General features: G+C 42.4%; 1 protein-coding gene across 6 annotated transcripts in view; it reads right to left on the minus strand.

The window, feature by feature from the left end:
• The window catches only part of myo9aa (myosin IXAa), a 131047-nt gene that overhangs the window by 54116 nt on the left and 55319 nt on the right, over positions 1–21612 (minus strand). For 5 of the 6 annotated variants that reach the window (XM_072660961.1, XM_072660962.1, XM_072660960.1 and 2 more), the window contains exons 3-8: positions 18296–18390; positions 18138–18200; positions 15570–15669; positions 11341–11394; positions 5759–5856; positions 4831–4957 (exon numbers count right to left, since the gene is read on the minus strand). In XM_072660961.1, coding sequence (XP_072517062.1) covers positions 4831–4957; positions 5759–5856; positions 11341–11394; positions 15570–15669; positions 18138–18200; positions 18296–18390 — 537 coding nt within the window. The remainder of the gene's footprint in view (positions 1–4830; positions 4958–5758; positions 5857–11340; positions 11395–15569; positions 15670–18137; positions 18201–18295; positions 18391–21612) is intronic. The other variant, XM_072660959.1, reaches the window with a different exon arrangement.

Raw genomic sequence — 21612 nt, forward strand, 5'->3', positions numbered from 1 at the left:
CACAAACACACACACACACACACAACGGTTCAATGCTACTATACTAAATCACATAGTATGAACAGAACCAACATTCGATACCATTAGCCCGCTTACGGAGAGAGCGGACAAGACCACAGGCGACCTTAAAAACATCTTTAACACATCCTTTAGTCAAGCGGCCATCTCCATGTGCCTGTAGACCACCAAGCCTGCAACAAGGCTGTAGAAATCAACTTGAAAGCCAAGTTCAAACTAAAGACAATTAAACTGAGGGAAGCAAAACTTCTGTGTCGATAAGTGAAAAACATTTATTATTGATCTAATATTGACATTATAAGCAATAATAATGACGATAAGTTAGCATCTTCTTCTGGACACCGCACTGTCCTCTGCTGGTGACTGTGTTCAACTGTAATAGCTGCTGATGACCTTAAAGCATTGACGTGAATTCTGAAGTGACTGACGCAGACTTCTGTATTAGCCAACTTCTTATTGGAATTTCCCCATTTGACCTTAAATGCTGTGGCCATTGCTCCATTTAAGGTGGAAATCCAATGGGAAGCAAACTTCATATTAACTAAAACAGAGGTGACCGAGGTTTTCTCAGTTTTACTTCGAATGGGGTTCAGCAGTTAACACTAGAGTCAATTAAATAAACGCTCAGGAAGACTACTGCCCTTCATTTCATCGGTTGAATCATTTTCCACTCATGTTTAGTCCTTTCAAACATAGGATGTCATGCAAAGTTGTAGCTGGGGGAGATTTTTTTTTTTATATTGACTGACATTTATTTTGCTTTGTTTTTCAATCAAATGAATTTAAAAGAAATCCAAAGCAGACACCACACTAAGCATTGGCATACCCCAGGGCTACGTGTTTGGCCCATTACTGTTCACTTTGGTAGCTTATCCACTGTACTGTCAAGTGCAGCTCAAACTGCATTATCCAATTAACTGGTGACAAAGACGGCGCGCTCCAAAGCAGCAGCGATGAGTCAGCATACAGAGTGGAGGTGAAGCAGCTAGTAGGTGTAAAAATCTGTCTTTTAATGTGAATAAAATAAAAGGCAGACTATTACGAACTTCAGAAAGGCCCACATTAATCACTCCCCTCTGCAGATTAATGGCTTCTACATGGAGGCAGTCAGTAGCTTCTGCTCACTTAGACCTTTAACACAACCTCATTAACCGAGAATCCATGGCAACACATACCCTTTAGTTGCTTTCATGCTGTATCTTCATTTTTCCTTTTTTTTTTTAATTACTCACCTGCTATTCACTTCACCTGTCAGCATTCTTAATGTTATGGCTGATCAGTGTATATCGATCAGATGCTGTCCTGTATTTTTACTATGTTATGTGTAGTCTTGTGTATAATAGCCTTGTTTTACACTGCCATGTTTACTGAGGCCTTGAAAGACTATCGTTCCAGTCCACTCTACACTTCTACAGTGGGGACAAAAAAAGTCACCAATTGTGCAAGTTCTCCCACTTAAAAAGATGAGAGAGGCTGTAATTGACATCATAGGTAGACCTCAACTATGAGAGACAAAATCAGAAAATCACATCGTCTGATTTTTAAAGAATGTATTTGCAAATAATGGTGGAAAATAAGTATTTGGTCAATATCAAAAGTTCTTCTCAATACTTTGTTATATATCCTTTGTTGGCAATGACAGAGGTCAAGCGTTTTCTGTAAGTCTTCACAAGGTTGGCACACACTGTTGCTGGAATGTTGGCCCATTCCTCCATGCAGATCTCCTCTAGAGCAGTGATGTTTTGGGGCTGTCGGCGGGCAACACAGACTTTCAACTCCCTCCAAAGGTTTTCTATGGGGTTGAGATCTGGAGACTGGCTAGGCCACTTCAGGACCTTGAAATGCTTCTTACGAAGCCACTCCTTTGTTACCCTGGCAGTGTGCTTGGGATCATTGTCATGCTGAAGGACCCAGCCACGTTTCATCTTCAATGCCCTTGCTGATTTAAGGAGGTTTGCACTCAAAATCTCACAATACATGGCCCCATTCATTCTTTCATGTACACGGACCAGTTGTCCTAGTCCCTTTGCAGAGAAACAGCCCCAAAGCATGATGTTGCCACCCCCATGCTTCACAGTTGGTATGGTGTTCTTTGGATGCAACTCAGCATTTACTCTCCTCCAAACACAACGAGTTGTGTTTGTACCAAACAGTTCTACTTTGGTTTCATCGGACCATAAGACATTCTCCCAATACTCTTCCGGAACATCCAAATGCTCTCTAGCAAACTTCAGACGCGCCCGGATATGTACTGGCTTAAGCAGGGGAACACGTCTGGCACTGCAAGATCTGAGTCCCTGGCGGCGTAGTGTGTTACTGATGGTAGCCTTTGTAACGTTGGTCCCAGCTTTCTGCAGGTCATTCACTAGGTCCCCCCGTGTGGTTCTGGGATTTTTGCTCACCGTTCTTGTGATCATTTTGACCCCACGGGCTGAGATCTTGCGTGGAGCCCCTGATGGAGGGAGATTAGCAGTGGTCTTGTAGGTCTCCCATTTTCTGATTATTGCTCCCACAGTAGATTTCTTCACACCAAGCTGCTTGCCTATTGCAGATTCAGTCTTCCAGCCTGGTGCAGGTCTACAGGAGTGTGACTGTTTGAGGTTGTGGGCAGGTGTCTTTTATACTGTTAACAAGTTCAAACAGGTGCCATTAATACAGGTAATGAGTGGAGGACAGAGAAGCCTCTTAAAGAAGAAGTTACAGGTCTGTGACAGCCAGAAATCTTGCTTGTTTGTAGGTGACCAAATACTTATTTTCCACCATTATTTGCAAATAAATTCTTAAAAAATCAAATGATGTGATTTTCAGAATTTTTTTTTTCATTTTGTCTCTCATAGTTGAGGTCTACCTATGATGTCAATTACAGGCCTCTCATCTTTTTAAGTGGGAGAACTTGCACAATTGGTGACTGACTAAATACTTTCTTCCCCCACTGTATATCGGATCACAATAAAGCTCTTCTTGACTTCGCTAACACTTTAATTCGGCCCAGTGTTTAGAAACACACATGGACAAGTGCCATAAGACGGTGAGTGCACTAATGGCCGTGAGAAAGATTTATTTTTGCGTTATTGACTTTGGGGCCGACGATGCTGAGCTAGGCTGTAAACATCCGGCAGCACACGAAGCCAAAGGACATTTTAAGGGCACTCTTCACACAGACTCATCAGAAGCTGAAGATTTTTCCAGCTACCTACGGCACATTAAACCTATATCTGCAGTGCTGTAAAAGACTCTGTACTGGTACTGTATATAATGTATATAATGGACCCGCAAATTTGCAGTGAAACTGAATAAATCCTCACATACGGTGCAAAGGGCGGTGTTTACAACGGAGCGGCCGCAATGCGGGCCAAAACTTGTTAAGTTAATTATTACATCAAAGCTTCCAAATGCACCCTATTGCTATACTGTGAAAATAGCGTGGCCTCTATAGAGCCCCAGGGAATGCGTTTCTGATGGGAGTGTTTATAATGACCCATGCGGTCAGGCCTCCACTGCTTGACTCAACTCTGGAGCGGTGACCATAAGCAGATGTGCCAAGGCTAATCAAAGGCCTGCACCATTCTCATCTGCATACATTACAATGCCCTGTAGCAGTGGGAGTGCCTCTGTGCGAACATGCATACAAGCACTTTAGTGTGTGAGAATCGCAATGCGTCTCTTAAAGGGCCATGTGAATATAGAGCTTTAAAGAGCTTTATCATGTGTGGCTATACTAGCAGGAGAGAATTGGGGAACTTGAGAAGCAAGAACATCTGAGCCACATCTTAAAAGTGGGAATAATAAAAAGTTCTGGGGCCAGACCAATTTCTTTCATATTTAAGAAATGCTCATTTTAAAATTAAATATAAGAAGATGATGTCAGTCATTAAAAAAAGTCTTAAAAGAAAAGTTTGCTTGAAAAAATCTTCTACATTTTCTTAAACTTACAATAGCCTAAGTTCAAAAGAAGAAACCTGTGAACCGGCGACAGGGTCATGGCACCTATGGCTCATTAATGCCATCCATGGAGGCCCCACTTAAAAAATCTGCTGCTAACATCTTAGTGGCAGAAACCACAGGACGCCTTCAGAGGTCTTGTGGAGTCCATGCCTCAAATAGTCTGAGCTATTGTGGCGGCACATGGGTGACCTACTCAATATTACACAGGTGGTACTAATGTTATGGCTGATCAGTGAATCTGTAGTACAAATCTCCTAAAAAAGAGCTCAAACATTCATGCGAGAACCTTCACAGCTTTGACTTCAGACTGTAGTAAAGCTGAGCGTGAGGATGACCACAGCAGTGAGTGGAGTCTCAGGTCCAGTGTGTGTTTGAGTGTGTGTGGCTGCCTTTATCAGCACAAACACTCTACCGACAGCTCTCCATTACTATGTCAGCATTAATGAAACCATCAGCACCAGCACAGCGCTGCCGACGACCCTGCTCTGCACTCAGCTACGCAACCAAAGAGTAACACAAAACAGTCTTCTCCAAAACCTGGTGGATACTGTACGGCTTTGCTATACAGTTCATATACAGTAGCAACCACCTAGCAACACCACAGTAACCACCTGGTATATAACATAAACCACCTATCAAAAACATCCTAGTTCTAGCAACTAACAGCCTGGAAGAGGAAACTACATGCGTCGATGAGAGGACTGATCAGTGGTAGTATCATAGTTGACATGGGGGTCCTTAGCTGGATTCGTACAAAACTGAACCCCAGTGAGTGTTTGTGCACAGGAGGAGGTTCATAGTGGATCAAAGGAGATATATGTGTACTTAGAGCCGAAAAAAAAAAAATAGTCAGAACATCAAACACACCTCCAGCAGCTCTGAAACGATGGGTAGAACGTCAAGATTGCAGATATCGATGGAGTCGTCTCGGTAGGTCTTCTTCTTGTATCGGATATTTCCTAAATGAAGGATGGCCGACAACAAAGAAAAGATCCTGCAAGAGGAAAGAACACAAAACAGAGGCCATCACTCAACGTTTCAGAGAAGACTTCTAAACAGCAATATCATTACATACATGTATGTGCAAAAGTTTGTGGACACCTCTTCTAATAAATACATTCAGCTACTTTAATGGGATGCACCCATTGCTGAAACACACACACAGCTCGTCTAGTCCCTGTGGATAAGCACTGGCAATTGAATAGGACTCTGTGGAGCAGAAGAACATGAACATATTGGCATTATGTCTAATCGCCATTCCAAGTGTGGGCTAAAGGTGTATTTAGCTCCACAGCATTGAGCTGTGCAACAGTGGAACTGATTACAGCTCATCTCTGGAATGATGGTTGGTGCTTCATCCAATACTTTTGGGATGAGTTGGGGAATGAGGTGGGGTGGTGATCATCCAACATCCCAACCTCAGTAGTAAAAATTCTTCTTCCCGGGACAGTAGAGACAGTTACTCCAACAAAAGCAGGATAAACTCTTAATACCCTTGATTTCAGAAGAAGCAATGAATGAGCAGGTGTCCCAATACTTTTGTGCATACAGTGTATTTGAAAACATCAGCTGTCCTCAAACTGTGCGAACAATGTGATTAAAAGAAATTATGGAGAACGATTTTAAGTCTAAGTTACATTAATTGATGTAAAGAACTTCTCTTTCCCTTCTAATATGAAGCTCTGAGGAAATCCAATGTTTTCTTACAACAGCAAAGATAAGCAAATTTACTTGTATGAATCTTATCCTGAAGGAACCCTCCTGTTTATGAATAGCAGAGAGGGGGTGGACTCACTGTTTGCGCGTGGCGGGCAAGAACCCCACCATCTCCATGGCCAGCTGCAGCCTCTCAAAGTCGTGCTTCAGATCCTCCCCTTCCACTGTGAAGCAATCCTGCTGGTTCCAACAGCAAGGAGCAAAGAGTCACTAGCCATTAAACATTTACCACAATGTGAGGCCTCTACCCATAGGTAGATTTATGTGCCACAGGCCTATTTTACTACCCAGGGTTGCATTCAGGGCCGCCACCATTAGTAGTATAGTAAGCACGGATTACACGGACAGTTAATCGAGCAATCACAGTTGAAAAAGTTTCAAAGTAAAAATAAAAAACCAATAACACACCACTTATATATATATATATATGTATATATATATATATATATATATATATATATATATATATATATATATATCTAAAACATATAACACATATATATAATATAACATAAATCTGGAAAAGGATGAACAAGACTTCCTTAAAGTACTTCCTTACTGTACCAGATACCAACAATATCCTTTTTTTTTTTTTTAAATGGTATAATCACGTTTATCTGACTAATCGTGACAGCCCGAGTTGCATTACAACTTTTGCATGCACATTCGCGTAATGCGGATGCTCCAGAACAACCTGCCAATCCAGCACTCAGGAATGAACCACCAGATAATGAAACACTGATAAACGCTGATAAGCACACACAAGGGTGAGTGTGAAAGCTCCCTGAAGTCTTTCCCAGGCCTCATAGCGTGGCAGTGCTCAACAGTACAGCACAGTAGCGCGACAGAGCCAGGCTGAGTGACTCCGAGCACCGTGTCATTACGAAGTTTGGTCAAAGGAGCTGGAGCAGCAACATTTTTTCTGGCTGCAAATAAGGGGCCTGGTGAAGGGTAGCATACGCATGTTCTGCCCATGCAGTGGAAAATTCCGAACGCTTGTTGTTTTTTTTACATACCGCATGGAAATTTGGCGCTCACGCAAAGCCAATGAGAGAAGTAGCAATTTATGACTTAATTCATCGCATCAAATGGGAGTGGAGAAGATAGAAGCGGGATGCGTGCCGGGCCAGCAAGATCAAGCCATCTGTATAGGCAAAGCCAGACAGTGGAAATTTAGGGTGACTGGTTTAAGAGGGTCATGGGGAATGTGATTTTTGTTTTTCCAGAATGGATTTCTGCATTGATTAATCATGATTAGTAATGAAATGTGGTCCGATTGTTCTCCAAGTCACAATTATAAACACATTCTAATAACACACAAACGGTTCGTGCCTTTTATTAAGCACACAGAGTAAACATCCATAATGCAGACTATTTCTCAGGTTATCAATATTTCTAGGATGCCTTGCATGCACCGCCCTCTTCCTGTCCTGCCACAGCATCTCAAAAGGGTTAAAGTCAAGACCCAGACTCAGCCACTTTAAAACACATACTGTTCTTCAAACATTTGACTTGGTTTTCTGCCGTGACGCTTGGTCTACACTAATCTCACTAATCTTTCTTGAGACAAACAGATTTGTCAGTAACCAAGACAAAGGACCTGTGCAACTCACACGGTGAGTTCCAATCACATGCCCTCAACTAAAAACACCTTTTTGATTATTAGCTATTGAAGACGTCTTTAACACAGAGGTTCACTTACTTTTTCTAGCCTGCACTGCGAATGTTTACTCAATGTGCCCAACAAAAGACCCAAACTGTACAGCTGGTTTATTATTAGTTTAGTTAGACTCTGTTTGTCTATAATTGTGACTTAGAAAATGATCCAACCACATTTTATTAAGTAATCAAAGTGGAAATCCAGGTTAATTCTTATGTCTTAACTTTGTTTCCTGCTGGGGAAAAAAACCCAGCCAGGCCAGGTGGTCAAGTGTAGCTCTTTACCAGCTTAGAAAGTTTGATGGTTTAGCTGGTCTAACAGCCTGACCAACCTTATCAAGCTAGTTGACCGGCTTTACCAAACTAGTCAACCAGTACGACCAGCTTGACCAATAGACCAGCACATGTCCATCAAACTCGAAATGAAAACATACACTATCTGGTTAACCTAAGCTAGTCAAGACCAGTTACCATTAAAAGCTGGTCTTTCTCAGCAGGGTAGTCAAATATGTCTAATACACATCTAAAAACACACAACGCTTCTTGGGTATAGATTCAAGCTGCAATTTCCTCCGAATGCTCGGCCTATTCATAAACTAAATTGGACACACTGAGAGGGAGAGTGGCAGCGGGGGAAACACTGTCAATGCCGGCACTGGATAAGGAAAACGGGCAAATTTACACACATGTCCTCCCTTTAATGAGACAGTGTCTCCTTCATCGCCTAGCTCTGCCGTTGATGCCATAATTATGGCATACCAGAGCAATGGAAAGGCAAACAGCGCTGAAACCCGACCAGCACTACGGTTAGACCCGATTCCAGCCTGTTTGCTTTCCTGCTTTCACGTTTCCACTGTAGGAAATGTAAAAAGGACCATTTCTTATGTTAAATGTTCTAAGCCTTCCCAACCAAAACAAATCCGATGCTATAGAAAGGTGTTTTACGGTTTGGGCTTGAGATGAAATGACAGCTATTGAGGAACGCTGGCGTTTCGAGGCTTAATATCTTTGCATAAGCAGAACTTCACCAGGCTCCTTTCCTTGTGCTGCTATCCCAATAACATTCCATGCTCACTCAAGGACACAGTGTATTTTTGCAAGCCTGAGAAAAGAAACAAAAAAGGTGGATGATGGAATCACTTACCTTTAGACTCATATTTGACAAACACTGATAAGATGCACATGTCACAGTGTATGCTGATGCCTTCATGGGTGTGGGATTACCACAGCCATGGTACAGAGAATATGACAGAAAAGGGCCCATTGAGGTCCTTCAAGCACTTGAAAACCCACCACCAAGCAGACAAACTCTCACCAGTGAACCCATGCCTTTTTGGTCATTGACTTTGTGCACACATAAGGACTTCAGGACTTTCCTTCAATCCACTGAATCCAGGGTACTGGACCAACACAGACCTTCAAAGATTCAGCAAACATGGAAAGCAGTCCAGCCTCTAAAACACTGGCTTCTTGATCTTGATGTAATCTTCACAGTAGTCAGTATTTATTGGCTTGCTTTTTTAGTTTTGCACAAGAGCCACCAGGCTAATGTAGCTGATCAAACGTACATAGCTAATGTGGAAGTGTAGCCCAAATATTAGTGTTAATCAGACTGCGCAAAATTGCCTCAATTTGTGCAAAATAAATAAATAAATAAATTTAAAAAGCTGTATGCAATATCAGTCGCTGTATGAAATACAAAAACCACCACATTACATCATTATTATTATTATTACAATTATTAGCATCTTGAAGCCTGAACGTTGGCCATGCTATTGTCTGCGTTCGATTTGGATTTTAAGATGTAAGCTTACTTCCTTAACAGCTAGGTTGGCCATGCAGCTCAAATGCAAAATCAAAATCCAGCAAATTCAAAAACAAAGTCATTTCAGCTGATCAACTATATTTGATATATTGGAACATTAGTTTTGACATTTTGATCTTTTATTGCCATATTATTCCTTTGAAGTGGAATCATACATATTTGCAACCATTTCTACAGAATTACACTGTTAGGATGTTCACATTCAGAGGAGTTTGCTGTGAAATGCTCTGCTCTAGAGAAACTTACACAGTTGAACTTCTTCACAGTGGTGCTGACAGAAACCAGAAGTTCGAAGCATTTAGTCTCTGTTATTCAAATTTATTAAATAAAATTGTTACACATACAAATGTCCTTAGACATTTTCCAGCAGTTCTGAGATGAGATATTGGCTCAAAGGATTTATTTTAAATAATATTAATTGCAGAGAGAAACAAGCAGGGTGTCGTCAGGCAAAAATATTTTAATTCCACCTTTAATGGTGCAGCAGTATTGGACATGTATAAGCAGCAGAATATAGCTGCATTATTATTTAATATTATTTATTATGACTTTATTATTATATTATACTATTATTATTATAAGTTAATATTATTATTGTTATTATTATAAGTTAGTTATTATTATTATTTTAAGGTAATAATAAACTGGCTAATAGCTGCACGTTTCGTACTTTGATGGGACCCATACAGATTGCGTCGCTGACCAGTATACTCTACTAGATTACGGTCAGAATGGGCCAAAAAAAAATCAAATGTATGATGTACTGGTCAGAAAAGCAAACGGGACCCCTCACACACTACTCGTCCCAACAAGAAGCTAACCAGCAGAGACTCAGCCAGACTGTGAATCTGGGTAAACTCCGGGTAAAAACCATGTAATGCTTTCCCAAACGCAAGTTCCTGATGGGCTCTTGGTGTATTTTTGATAGGCCATCCATTCATCAGTGTTCCACGTAATCTCACAGCAATGGCTGTGTAACCTTTTCCAGACTGGTAAATGACTTCGTTTTACATCTATTTTTGAATCTCTTTAGAACGTGGCATCATGTTCTGCTCTTGGAGACCTTCTAGCCTGCTTCCTACTGCCAGTCAAGTTCTATTTAAATTAGGTTTAGATTTAACGAGTCTGGCAATGATCATAGGCGGGCGTGGCTAGTGAAATTGAACCTAGCTGTCCACTGAGTATGGTTGGGAAAGAACTAAGGGAAAGACTTCAGCTAAAAGGGGCAACTACTTTTCTCATTGGTGATATGGGTTTGGAATACATCTTTATCTTCAACAATAGTAACGGTCATTTAAAAGCTGCATTGTCTCATATCTTATTAAAATTATTCTTTTATTACTATCTGAAACATATTAATGTGGCAAACATGCAAAAGTAGAAGAAATCGTGAAGGGGGAAGTACTTCTTTCCACAGCACTGTAAATAATATGGCTATATTTGTGTTGTAGACATTATGACTCCTGGTTTCCTTCACCTCCACTGTAAAGAAATCCATGCACCACTTCACATCAAACCCCTCTGACTGACCTTGTCTACATCTCAACGACTGAACTGCTGAACTGGTGGAATTCCCCCAAAGCAAGCCTAGAGACGCACCTCCAGAGCACTGCGTCCAGCTCGCCGCTCTACAAAAGGGAGGGTAGAGGGGAAAGGGAGGGGTGGCAGAGTGGCTACAGCGAGGCTATGTCAACATGTGTACATTTGCAGCGAGCAAAACTCTCCCAATGCAAATAAGAGCGTGTTTGTACTCTTGCTTATCGCGCTCGTTCAATCTTGTTGAGTGTTTGCTGGCAGATAGGGATCTGGCCGAGATGCTCAGAGTGCACACACGCTATAAATGGGTGTATGGGTGTGGGCCTCTGAGGGCGTCGAGCCCAAGGAGCCAGCTACAGCATCAGCTAAACACACTTTAATACACAAAGCAGCACAATGACCAAATAAGACAAGCGGCCTCAGACGGCCTCCTGGACGGACAGACAGTCGGCCGCTGGGGTAACACACAAGTCACACGCCCAGAGCACAGGAGCGGTGGCTTGCGCGAAGTAAGCGCTTTGGGAAAGGGGGTCGTGAGGAAGCCAGCAGCCCGTGTCTCTACAGCACCACAACACACACGGAAGCAAACACACACACACGCACACGCACACGCACACATGCACAATGTGTGAAATACTGACCGGCTCGCTCTCATAGTAATTTTCCCAGTGAAGTCTCTGAGGTTTCTTTGTCATCTGGAAGTAAGGTAGAGGGGGTTAGGCAACATTCCACAGACAACACACACACACACACACTGAGAGCATAGGGCATGCTGTGATTAGTAAAAAGACAGAGGAACATACAACATGGAACACACATATAACTCATTCAGACACACACACACACACATCTAGAAACAAATAACTGTACCTTCAGACATACAGTTAAGGACCTGCATAAGGAATAAGAGTACACTGGCAGAGGCCTCACTGCTCTCTCATTAAATAAGCAAATCTTCTGTCAAAAGTGTGGCTTCTGAACTTTCTGATGGCGATATTGGTGTACGTATAGCTGAAGGGGATTTTTTAAAACCTGAAGTTATTCCATTTTTGTAATACAGTCTAGACATGCAGACTGGAACCAGCTGTAAATGTAAATTAAATAGAACTACAGAATTAAAGCAACATTATGCGTAATTTTTTTATATCATGTTGATGAGCCACTGATTCATAATAGGGGGGACTGCATCTCTCTTGTTGCTACTCCCGGCTTGGCTCACTGCAGTATGAAAAAATAACACTGCGTAGTGCTGGGTTCTATTTGTGTACAATTCTGCAATATGACTCTCCCGACTCAGTCCACATGTTTCTTCCCTTTTAGTGGCTCTTCGGTATCTCTGAGCTTGTCCAGAAATGCTACCGTAAAAACCTTTGAAGTGTCTCAAAGCGCAAATTTCACTTCCCGACTGTAGGGGGAGCCCAGGAGCAAGTAGCACCAACTTTCTTGTATTTTAAACTAACCAAATGATCAGGGATTATAGTCAAATAGTATCATAAGACACACTTTTTGGACTAAAGTCCACCTAATTGGGTCACCTGATCTTTTGTTGTTTTATTTTTCATAGTGTTCATTTCAGAAGAAAGTTTTTCTCCTTTTTTTTATTTTCACTTCCCAACTTCCCAAGTCCTGGAGAACACCGTTCCACTGCTCCACAGCTCAATGCTGGCATTATGCATGTTTATCTGCTCCAGAGAGTCCTGCTGTATTGGCAATAATTCTGTGCAATTTTAAGTTCCTAATCGCATTGACTAGAAGGGGTGTCCACAAACTTTTGGACACTCAGTGTATAACTATTTTTTAAAAGAGAATGTACACCAGTCCAGAGTTCTACATTATATAAACAGTCGATTTTATCACTTTCCAATCCATTAATAATAAACTAAAACACCCCTTATAACAATATTGCTAAACTATAAGTATACAATTCCCATGTTAATGGTTTTCCCAAAGGTTTGGAGATCCTGGAGTTTAAATTCAGGGAATACAGAGATCTAAATAGCCAGTTATAATCTGCAGTATATATATTTTTACATTCTCACTGCATTCAGTGGACACCAGCAGTGGAGGCCAATCAGCTTCTACATACTGAGTGCATGTGCAATTTCCAGCATGACTTCTTCGTCACATTTCCACAGAACCCTAGCAGGCTCATCTGATATGGGAGACTCGAACTGTGCAGCACTTGAGGAAAAACTGCTGGAATTTCAGTCTGAAACACCACTAATTCCTCTAAAACACTTCGTCCGTTTTCCGGGGAGGAGCCTGGCTTTGGCACCTCTAACTGGTCGAGAGGAAACCATATTTAGAGAGATGTTTAGCAATCGGAGGGCTGGTCCTCCCGAACCGAACACGAGCCTGTAGAGGAGATTGTGAGAGTATTGTTCTGTGTTGCCAGTAGGCAGTTGAGCAGGCCATGAAAAGAGGGCCTGTTGCCTCTGCTGGGGCCAGCACACACTGGCCTCTGTGCACTGAGCCCAGGGGGCCAGGGCAGTGACCGTCACATGGCTTTGGGAAGCCAGCGCGTGCGAGAGTGTGTGAGCATGTGTGAAAAGAGCATAAACTAAAGGCTTCCAGGGCAACACAGATACTGAATGCTGCCTGCCAGATGGCCAAGAAAATCAGGGGGCATGAAATCTCTCTCTCGCGGAGACTCTCACACACAGACACACACACACATCTAACAATTTATAAACTGAATACAGGAACACATGCAGTTATATAGCACATGTACTGATTACGGTGTTTTTTATGACAAACATCACAGTGCTGGGAGATGTATTGTCAATAATGAACTACTGATATTGGCTGCACACGATGGCACTGATTTTTAATGTGCATTACAATTTACATCCCCACACACAAAGCTGGTAAAAGCATTGTTCTGTCTGTGGAATAATCTGTGACCATTATGTTGCTGAGCAACCTACACCTACTGTAAGCGAACCACATTGTGCAGATGTCTGAAATTCACGGCATCCAGTGGCTCGTAACCATCATTTCCTTACATGAGCAAAAGTCGTCCGTCACATTACGTTCCACTCTCTGTTTCTTAGTAACAAAAGCCTCGCAGTAGCATTCTGGTGCACATCCTGCTCATGTAGTGAGCTACACTGTTTACCAGTGCATTGTGGGAGACTGCAGTGCACTCAAATGCTTGAATGCATGCTCGAATTCCACTTTTTCGATTCAAACACTCAGCAAAAAACTGGGTGATGTACTAAATAGTGTCCTAAAATGTAAACACGCATCCATTTCAGTCATGGCTTTACGTTAAAATTCACTGACGGTGGAGGGGTACGTGCAGGGTGCTGTAAGTAAAGTAGTCCCCAGTAAAGACAGATTTTCAGATTTAGAGCTGTTTTACCATCATCAGTATTAAACATGAAACTCATAAGACAGGTGTCAGCTCAATGGTTGTGTAGTCTCACAACCCCAGTTCCCATCTTAGTCACTGTAAAGAAATTCACTGAGTTACGTAAAAAGGTAATAAATAATACATTAATATTGGGTTCACCCACCCTATTTTGCTTAGTTGAAAAATGCATAAATTGGGAATACTCTATTGTATCTAAACAAATAATGAACTTTTGAAATATTACACTCATATTACACACACATATATATATATATAGATGTAAATAATAAGATGTCAATATAATGACATCATTATATCATTATTATATAGTGATACACTGATATACTGCAATTAACCTCAGGATAAAAGAAAACCTAATAAGCAATTTCATCAAAACCACCCAGCATTAATAAACACACACACACACACACACACACACACAAACACGTGCAAAAGAGCACACAAGACAAGGAAACACAGAAGGTAAAACTAAGCGCTAAGGGCAACACAAGTAGGCCTGTGTTATGGAAATGAGGGAGTAGGTTAAGAGCACAGAGCTGCTTTTCTGTCAGAGAGGATTAGCCTGTAGAGCTCTGTGAGCGAGGCTATAGGAGCAGCTGAAAGGAATGAACAATGGAATCCGTTTCCTCGGCACACTGCTTTCCCTTCCATCCTGTTTGTCAGTGAGAGTCAGGGAGTATGCGGCCCGAAGAACAGCACGCAGCTGCCTGATGCACGCATGAGTTCACACACACACACACACACACACACACACACCAAAAAAAAAAACGGTGTGCACATGTGCACAGTCACAAAGCGCTGTATCTGACCAATTGTGGTAAACAGACCTGTATGTATTCTCTGTCTACTGCGCTTCTCAGACAAAGCCCTGCACGTCTGTTCAGGCCTGGCAGAGGCTGCATAGTATACTGTTTATTATTATTAAATGATGTTAGTGATATTAGTTATTGGCATTATACAAAAACAGGGTTGTAAAGTACAATGAATATGTACCCAGATTCGACACTCAGGACCACTAAGCTAGATTCTTAAGTAAATCAAACCTTTGAGCAAAGATCTCTTTGCTCCAGAAGTGCCAGAGGGGGTTCCAAGCTGGGATATAAACCAATAATAATAATAATAATAATAATAATAATATTTGGTCAATCTTTATGCATGTAACATTAACGGTTCATAATTTTGTGGTATTTTAAGCATCGTACGGTGAATAATGTGCCTAATGATGTTCACAATGCTGTTGGGGAGCATAGTGGGTAACACCACCTAGGGTTAGATTTCCTGGCTGGGCAAGTACACCATGCTACACCAATAGTCCTTGGTCAAGACTCCTAACTTCACATTCTCCTACCTGTGTTACATGAATCAAATGTAAGTCACTCTGGATAAAAACCTTAAACAAGTGCATGAGCGTAGATGTAAATATTATTCAGCCCTATGCCTGGCGTTCTCTCAGCTCAGACTGTCTGGCACTGGGCAGTTTGTGGCAGGCCGTACCTGACTGAGGTAATGGTATTCTTCAGGTTTTCGGAGGTGGAACGCTGTCCTCTCCTCCTCACTTGCGCCCGCCAGCAGGTAGTAAAACACATGGTAGTTCCTGTAAGGAAAGGCCCAGCTGGAGTCAGGTAGAACAAACACACACAGGCATTTTCCAGTAGCATATACAGTTCGGTGCTCTCCTCAGCTCCTCTCATGGCAGACTAGTATTATCTACAGTGATCATCAAACACCTGGTTTGGTAAATCAGAGCTTAATGATGTTAAATTACACATAGTGAGCTGTTGATGGAATTGAACATCCAGGAGAAATCTGGAATCAAGCCTGGATCTTCAGATGATCTCAGAAGATCCCAACTAAAATAAGAAATTATTGTTCCTTGTTACTGAATGTATGTTTACCTGCATCTGGTTCTACAGTAAGAAGACTCTTATTGCTGAGAGAAACGGCTTTATAAAATGTTTAGGTGCCTAAACCTTCTGCACAGTGCTGTATATACAGCAAAGACAGTGCATAATGTCTCCCAGAGGAGGTCAGCATGCAGAGTCTGTTGCTTGAGGTCAAAGCTCATAAAGGGGCTGGAGATGTAAAGAGTTCCTTGCAGCAGTGGAGGCCTACAGCCAGCAATCTGTCTTAATAAGATGCAACAGCAGTACCGTTCACAAACAGCATTCATTCGCATGCACACTCAGACATTTCCTGGACATACAAAGAATTCCTGGACACACAACAGAGTAGTTTCATGAAAAAGTCATCTGAAGCTGCTATAAAGGAGGAGAGAAACGCAGAGCTCTACAGAACTCTACAGCTTATCGGACTGAAAATCACTGCTTGCTCTGTGATGCTCTCTAGCTGGAGTTTACACAAGGTCCCAGACAAGAAACCTAGTCTGGGAGGTCCCTCCAAGTGTCAGCTCGCGTTTGATATGAACCAATGACCGTTGTCCCTGCTGTCAACAGACTGAAACCCCACACCACCAGGAAATTATGGTCTGGCATGCAAGAGCCATTGATTCCTTCACAAGCTCTCAATGTCCTGACCCGCTAAAACCAGGGAGATTAGTGGTTCCAATAATTGTGGACTGCTGGGATCCTTTTGTATGTGTGACTGGGAAGCTGTTAAATGTCTAAATTTGGTGATAACTTAGCAGACAATCAGCCTGTGTGGAGCAATCATTCCCACATGCTGACCTTTCCATACACAAAAGGGGATTTATTAAGCCGGCTACCACAACATCAGCGCTAACTGAAGTGAAGTACTGGGTCTAGTTTACGTAATTCAGGCTAATATGTGGCTTCTGCTTGCATTTTGTAATTTGGTACTGAGGCTGGACGATATGTCAAAAACACACTATCATGATACTTCATGTTTTCATCATAGGCCAGATGGGTCATGCTGTTTCTGAGGTTTGTAAACAAGCTAGAATAGGGGGAAAACACCATACGTTGAATATTAACAATATTTCCATGTACATAACTGCTGATGCTGATATATACACATTTACAAAATGTAAAAACTAGCCCTAAAAATATTACAGTATATCTGCCCAGTATTTCAATATTAGCCCAGTATATCTATATCAGCCCAAAAACATCTGCTCGATTAGGCCAGTCACAATAACTGTTTTTGGACGAAATAATGTACTAGAAATAATTGCGATAAACAGTTAACGAATTTTAACAGTATTTCATGCCACTGATATATCAAGATAAAGCGTAATACTGCAATCACACCCTTTCAATGAACATTGAACTTTTAATTCTGAAGAAATTTGGAAGAAAAATTATAATAATGGGTCGATCATTTTTAAGCAATTATTGCTGATAGTGATTCGATTTTATATCAATATTTGCCCAAGTTTAGCCATAACAGTGTGGAATACAGTTTAACAGCAGCTGTTACTTTTACAGTCAGAGCTGCAGTGAAAACACACAGACTGAGCAGGTGTCTGTGTGCTGTGACAGCAGAAAAAGGCCATTTGACAGTTTAGTACCTTCGTTTCTGAGGGTGAATAGGCCTAAACTTTTACCAACGCTGAGGTTTGGCTGCTCTTAAAGGTCTTTTGGAAAACTGAATGTTGCATGTTCAACTGAATTCTGCAATGTACAACACTTGAGATTTTCCATATATTTCCAAGTCCACAGACTTGCTTGATTTGTGCCGATTTGCAGGTTTTATTTCAATTTGCTTCGTCATTCTCATGCCTGTTTCAGCACCTCTATACGTATATACATAAAATTGACCAACATTGACAATTTGCACAGGATTAATCTAACCCAGGGTTCACATTATGGCAGGTTTTGTAGAAGGTAAATGACATGGCGGATTCAGCTGGGACTAAAATCGCCTCTGCATACAAAACTAATCCGGTCCACATGGATAGGTCATTTTAAGCCTGTTGATGCATTTCTAAAAAGTCCTGACAATATCCCTGAAACGCTTAAAGTCATATCGGTCATATCAGTCATATCGTCATATCGGTCATATCAGACCAGCCCTGTTTGGGGTTATTGCTGCCTCAGCGTTAACCAAGAGAAACACAACATTCAGGCTTACTCATCCTTATACCTTTCATTGTGCTCCTGATAGACAAGCCGGGACTTCTCTAGCAGGTACTTCTCCACGTACGCTCTGGAACACAGAAGTCTAAGGTCAGTAAAGGCTCTGAACCCGCTCTACATTTTTACGCACTGATAAAAGAACAGGCCGGACAGCAGCCCTCTCACCCTCTGACGGTGCCGCTCTCCTGGTAGTTCACTTGGATGAACTTGCCGAAGCGGCTCGAGTTGTTATTGTGAGCGGTCTTCGCGTTTCCAAAAGCCTGGGAAGAGAGAAACAGGAGACCATTGTTGAAACACGAGGGAGAAGGAGCAAAACAAAGGAGCATGGGTTAAACACTGATCTTGCTAGGCGGAAATGACTGCAATTAGAAAAAGCCCACAGCAAACTTTCATTTGCAAGAATAACCGCATATGATACAGTAGCCTGAGCAAAACATGGACAAACAATCCTAGCCTACACCAGATGAGGACGTTGTATTTACTATGTATGGCAGTAATAATACATTCAGTATAATATCAGGAAGGGAGGTAGGCTAAGCTGTCAAGAGTTCCGGCTAAAACCATTCATCTCGATGGCACCATTGTTCTTATTTGAAACCAGCCATGGCAAAGGAGATAATGACCAGTGTTTTCCTCACTGCGGAGACATGCCTACATCTTTACAGCTCAAACACTTCAGCTGCTGAACCTTCTCTAAACACTTTTTTTTTTTTATTATTATTTGCACGTTATACCACTGCCTATAGATACCATAGAAGAACCACATTTGGTTTCATAGAGACCCACACTTGTACTAGAGATGAGTGCGAAGAACCTTGAGTGGTTCTTCCATGGCATGACTCAAAGCACCTTTGTTTTTAAGAGTGTGTAGAGTCTCTACACGGATGGGCCTGCCATCCACACCACCCAGTAGCTTAAGAGCGTATTACTGTACTGGGAAGGAGTCTACAGCTACACACCCAAACCGTCTGCACTTGCAGTTGCCACAGTTTACATTGGAGGCCAATTTTTCAACTGACTGGAACCAGGCCCGGTGGTCAGAAGATTGATACTTCTACTGAAAAGGTCTACAACGAGGACGAAGAGACAGATCCTGAAGTCAAACAGAAATTGAAGAGTTTGAGCCCAGCAGCTGAACGGAGAGAGATAGAAGGGCTGAGCAGACAGCCAAATCGTAATGCAAGCCATGTGGACTGATGGAACACGTGTAGGAGCTGCTTTAATAAGAGCCCACTCTTTCCCCTTCAGCCTATTTGTGTTGTACGGCTGCCGGGAGGGGAAGCAGCACTTCGGTGTGTATAAAAACCCTGCAGTTATTTGTAGCCCCACCACAAGTAAACAAATTCCTTGGTGATTCACTGGAGTTTGCCCCAGTCCACACTGTTGCAAATAAGGGCTGTTGGATGGCTGGAATGTACAAGTCTAGGAAAAACCTGATAGTATGAGCAGGTTCTTCTTCTTCTTCTTTGTCTTCACAGTGCTGATTTTGAGGTTGTAAGAATATTATTAAGATTTATTCTCGCATTTTTAGACATTTTACTTGTTTCAAGTTTATTCTAACAGATGGGAATTATACCATACGCATTAATCCATTGGAATATCTGCATCCACCCATGTTGGTTTGGGTGTATATGATGACCAAAAGACTTGGAATCCATTTTAATGACCAGTAGGTGTGGCACACTGCAGCAAATTACATCAACAAGCTCAATGAATGAGGTTCGATCCTCGCTGTGAATAAGAGCTTGGTGCTTTGTGCACATGTTTGCATGTTTCCGGGTAGAATGGTTTCTTTCCACCTTCCAAAAAACACACACAGTAGGTAAAACTGGTGTAATTTAACTGTACCTAGGTATAACAGTCAGTGAACGGGAGTCTGCAGAACCCTGCTATGGACTGGAGCCCTGTCCAGGGGTTTCTTTTTCCCCCTGCCTTGCACCCAATGATCTTTCAGTAGGCTCTGGCTCTGACCAGGGAGAAGCAGGGTAAGAAGATGGATTGATCATAATATGGTTGAAGAATGGTTGAAGACCACCATTCTTTGGCGACGCTCCAATCAATCCTTTTTGGCCTTGGTTTTAGAAACGCATCTGGAGAAAGGCTGGTCCACTCCCTACCTACCTCCAGGCACTCGTCCATTCCCTGGTGCAAAACATGCAGACACCCCACCGTGGATCAATCCTACAGTCCGGCAGATAAATCACACAAAGGAAAATCTACCAAATACACACCACCCTGTTCTGAGTCACTCTTCCAGAACGGATTTTGTGGCTCACAGGGTAAGCTGAACCATGTAGCTCTACCACAGACACGGGGAAGTGCATAGCGGTTGCCATGACCTCACGCACCGTCTCTTCGCTTACAGCCGCGACATGTCTGACAAGTGATGTTGAGTAATCTCCTCTAGCAGAGACTTCCTAAAAAAAGGTTATGTCAAACACAAAGATAACGTTACAGATGGCCACCGGATTTAGCCTGACAAACAAAATATATAATTCCCCTCTTTGTGGCCAAAATATCAAGAGGATGTTGCACAGTTCCCAGCTTGACATATTAATGGACAAGGCTTCAGGACCTCGGAGGATCTGAGTGGAGCTTGGCCTGCGCCTCTAAGGACACAGGTCAGACGAGGACGGCCAAATTAGCCGTTAAGATGTCACCTCAGCCGTTCTGGAGCAGATGGAGGACAGAGCAGCACTTGATGTCAATCAAAGGCCTGCCTGATGGAGCAAAAAACGCAGAGAGCTCAAACTGCAAGAGGAAAAGCAAGGGCATGCTGTGCTCTGCACCAGATCGTTGTAGGCACTTGGCAAACTCCTGCAACTACAGTCAGCATTCCTCTTTGGCGGGCGAGCACGTTCAGGCCTGGCAGGTTTGGTTCGATTAAGATGAACTCCAAACAAGTCCCTAAAGCAAACCAAGCAAACCAACTCTGTGCAGTTCAACTGATGAGTGAAGGCAACACAAACATCTCAACGGCCCAAATGCCCAAAACACCTTTATGGTTTAGTGCGAACCCATCACAGTGGGAACACTCCACCAGCACTTAGGTGTGCACCAAGCTGCTGCTAATAACAGCATAGGAGCTCAGGTCAGGTGCCACCGATGCGGATTTGCTGGGTCCCCAGCTCCAGCCCACAGGCCAACGCTGCTTAAAAGAGAGCGATGAGGGGAGAGAGCGCCACCTACCCACCCAGGGGTTAGTCTGAGCTTAGGACAATGACTGAGATTCTCAAACACAAGGCAATAAGGCATCCTTTGGTTTCGATTTTACATGAAGTAAAACAGATGTTCTGCTTTGTTTTGGACCAAGACAACTGACCAGCAGCTAAAAACACAACCCTATTCCCAACAGAAATGAAGAATGGCAGCCGTTAAAACCTGCAGTGGAGTCATGCACCGGTACTATGCAGACATCCGGAATCATGGAATATGTAAAAATCATCCAAGGTTGGAGCGGACATTTTTACTAGGAACTACAC

This window comes from Salminus brasiliensis, chromosome 17 (assembly GCF_030463535.1).
Source record: "Salminus brasiliensis chromosome 17, fSalBra1.hap2, whole genome shotgun sequence".
In the NCBI taxonomy this organism is placed as follows: Eukaryota; Metazoa; Chordata; class Actinopteri; order Characiformes; family Bryconidae; genus Salminus; species Salminus brasiliensis.